The sequence below is a fragment of the Ailuropoda melanoleuca genome, chromosome 2 (assembly GCF_002007445.2).
Source record: "Ailuropoda melanoleuca isolate Jingjing chromosome 2, ASM200744v2, whole genome shotgun sequence".
Taxonomy (NCBI): domain Eukaryota; kingdom Metazoa; phylum Chordata; class Mammalia; order Carnivora; family Ursidae; genus Ailuropoda; species Ailuropoda melanoleuca.
In genome coordinates, this window is record NC_048219.1 from 131,076,921 (window position 1) to 131,080,686 (window position 3,766).

The 3,766-nt window shown below is 39.4% G+C and overlaps 1 protein-coding gene across 3 annotated transcripts in view; it reads left to right on the top strand.

Annotated features, from left to right (window-relative positions):
• The window catches only part of PSMD14 (proteasome 26S subunit, non-ATPase 14), a 103,142-nt gene that overhangs the window by 58,422 nt on the left and 40,954 nt on the right, over positions 1-3,766 (top strand). For all 3 annotated transcript variants that reach the window (XM_034654623.1, XM_034654624.1, XM_034654625.1), the window contains exon 6: positions 3,281-3,351. In XM_034654623.1, the coding sequence (XP_034510514.1) occupies positions 3,281-3,351 (71 nt within the window). The remainder of the gene's footprint in view (positions 1-3,280; positions 3,352-3,766) is intronic.

Genomic DNA, 3,766 nt, shown 5'->3' on the forward strand with positions numbered 1-3,766 from the left:
GCAGAGGAGCCTGACGTGGGGCTCGATCCCGTAACGCTGGGATCACGCCCTGAGCAGAAGGCAGACGCTTAACCGCTCTGCCACCCAGGCGCCCCCTACTTTACTTATTTAGAATACATTATTCTTTAGAAGGTTTTCGTTTTGGGGCACCTGAGTGGCACAGCGGTCCCTCCTGCTTGTGTTCCCTCTCTCGCTGGCTGTATCTCTCTCTGTCAAATAAATAAAATAAAATAAATCTTTAAAAAAAAAAAAGAAGGTTTTCATTTTGTTTTGCTATTTTGTTTAATGCATTGGACTTGTGTAAAAAAGGTGTGCATTTAGACCTAAAGAAAATGGCCAAAAAATAACAACCATTCTGCCTTTCTTATAAAAAACTACACACAGGGGCGCCTGGGTGGCTCAGTCGTTAAGCGTCTGCCTTTGGCTCAGGGCGTGATCCTGGCGTTCTGGGATCGAGCCCCATGTCAGGCTCTTCCGCTGGGAGCCTGCTTCTTCCTCTCCTGCTCCCTCTGCTTGCGTTCCCTCTCCCGCTGGCTGTCTCTCTCTCTGTCGAATGAATAAATAAAATCTTAAAAAAAACACAAAAACTACACACATATCCTTCTCATCTGTTTGCCTAGAAAAACATAACATGTATATTTTTCTGATGGTGGTTCTTTCCCTGCTATGCAACATTTCTCTTACTGAGCCTTATAAAATAACTGGATTAAAGAAATTGTCATAAAGCTGTTTGCTTTGTTTGAGGCTCTTAACTGTAAGTATACCTTGATAAAGTAGATAATAGAATAAAACAAGTTATATTTTTATTATTTATTTATTTAAGAGAGATCACACACTGAGGGGGGCGGAGTGCAGAGGGAGAGGGAAAGAATCCTAAGCAGACTCCATACTTGGCAGAGCCCTACATGGGGCTTAATCTCATGATCCCGAGACCATGACCTACACTGAAATCAAGAGTCAGCCGCTTAACCAACTTAGCCACTCAGATGCCCAAGCATTTTAAAGATTTATTTATTATTGTTTATTTGAGTGAGAGAGAGTGTGTGTGAGTTGGGGCGGGGGCAGAAGGAGAGGGAGAGAGAGAATCTCAAGCAGACTCCCCGATAAGTGTGGAGCCCAATGTGGGCTTGATCCCAAGACCCATGAGATCATGACTTGAGCCTAAATCGCCAGTCAGATGCTTAACTGACTAAGCTACCCAAGCACCCCATTTTTTTTTAAAGATTTATGTATTTGTTATTTATTTTAGAGAGAGGTCCCAGCATTTTAAACAGAGTAGTTACTACAGATTGCAGTGTATTTGTAAATAATGCAAAATATAGAAAAATACACGTTTTTCTCCAAATGGACTAGTTTGTTGAGGTAAACTAATTTAGATCTACTAATTTTGTCCACCTGGATATAGGGAACTATGCTACGTAGTAACTAAAAATTTAGATTTATATCTTAGGCTATTTTTATATCTTAGGCTATTTTTACCTATATTTATCTTTTCATTTCAGAATATGAAAAACCTAATAAAGTTAACTAGTATTTCTGTTACATGTGGTCCTTATCAATTATAATAAAAAGTTCTTAAGCTTTAGTATCATTATTTCCTTGTAAATGCTTGTTTGACAATATGAAATAGAAGATTTTTTTTTTTTTAAAGATTTTATTTATTTATTCAACAGAGAGAGAGACAGCCAGCGAGAGAGGGAACACAAGCAGGGGGAGTGGGAGAGGAAGAAGCAGGCTCATAGCAGAGGAGNCAGAGGAGCCTGATGTGGGGCTCGATCCCATAACGCCGGGATCACGCCCTGAGCCGAAGGCAGACGCTTAACCGCTGTGCCACCCAGGCGCCCCTGAAATAGAAGATTTTGATCTTTGTGTTCATTCTGTGTAGTAGATTAGAAAAGTTTTCTTCTGGCCCAAGAGTTAGCTAACTTTCTGTAAAGATGTAAGTTCCTATCGCATATTCTTGTGGTTTTTGTTTTTTTCAAATACCCTTTAAAAATGTAAAAAACCTATAGGCAACAGATTGTAAACCCCTATTCTTGAGGATGCTTCCTCAATTGGAATTCAAATATTTTTTTTTTTTTTGGTAGGAAGGAAGTGCTTGCCTTGTTAACGATTTATTGGGATAGATTAGAATTAATTCCTAATGTTAGAAGAAAGCCTTGTAGGAGTGAAAATGGCAGTGAGCTATCACTGGAAAGATGACATGAATGCCTTTAATTCTTCCATGTTCTAAAATTTTTTGGTTGAACTAGCAAGATAACGCAGCATTTAAAAGACTTGGTTATAGATTGTCTTGAATGGGGAATTGTGGGGGAGGGAGGGGGGAAAGAGAATCTTTTTTTTTTTTTTTAAGAATTTATTTATTTGAGAGAGAGAGTGAGCGAGAGATAGAGCATGAGCAGGGGGAGGAGCCGAGGGAAAGAGAGAAGCAGACTCCATGCTGATCACGGAGCCCGATGCAGGGCTCGATCCTGGAACTCCGGGATCATGACCTGAGCCAAAGGTAGACACTTAACCAACCAAGCCACCCAGATGCCCGGGAGAGAGAATAAGCAGGCTCCACACCCAGTGCGGAGCCCAGGGGGGCTCAATCTTAAAACCCTGAGATCATGCCCTGAGCCAAAATCAAGAATAGTTCTAACTGAAGCACTGAACTTCCTCCCCTCCCAACCCACCCACCCACCCAGAAAATAAACAAAAATGACTCTGGGAAGTTCATAAATTACTTTCCTTCTTCAACGTATTTATATTACCGAGGAAAAAGAAGACTTCAGGTTGCTGATTATTATAATAGCTGACTGGTTGCAAAACTTTGGATGGAATGGAAACGACATAGTGCTTATCAGGCATCAGAGATGGCATTTGAAAGTATGCTTGCCAAGATAGGTCTAACCAAAAATAGTTTTCAATTATTTGGTATTTCTGGTAGGGGTGTGTGTGTGTGTGTGTGTGTGTGTGTGTGTGTTCGTTCGCATGGGTGTGCACATATAGGTAACCATGGCCATAGCTCTTAAAGGATCCTGAAAACTTCTTAACTCATCAGCTAACAGCAGTTTGGTACTTGGCAGTTTTAGAAGTTTTATTAAAGTATGGCTTATAATTGAATGATATAAGTGGGTGTCAATTATGAATGTCCAAACCTATAAAATTATTTTGGTATCCCAAAATAATATGTCTAGCAGGTTTTGGGGTAGCTTTTTGTTCATTTAGAGTAAATAAATGTTTGTGGCTCTTTTTTCGTAGTTCTAAAACTAATGATGTTTCTTTCTATCTAAACCAGGGTGTCAGCGTGGAAGCAGTTGATCCAGTGTTCCAAGCCAAAATGTTAGATATGTTGAAGCAGACAGGAAGGTAAGTATTTTAACTGATTATATAAAGGAATAATGGGAAATATTTTTAGAGATGTATTTCGAAAATCTGGATGTTTATGAATATACCTAGGGAAAAAAAGCCCTGTAGTTTATGTAAAGGTATTACTCTCAAGGCTATGTATCACCTACCTAGTATCTCTTTTTCTAGAGTCAAAGAAATTTGCCAATGAGAAAACTGCCTCATGTTAAAGTTCTCAACCATCACATAGTAAGCTTGGGCTGTAGCTTCCCTGTTTAGCATATGGAGTGACTGTCTAGTCACTTATAATTGAAAGAGCTTGTATGTTCCATGTATTGGAACTGAATAAGACTCTGATTTTTAATTATATTAAGCATATGATTTTTTAAAGAGAGAGAAAGTAGAATGCAAATATTCTTCAAGTTCCCCCCCCCCC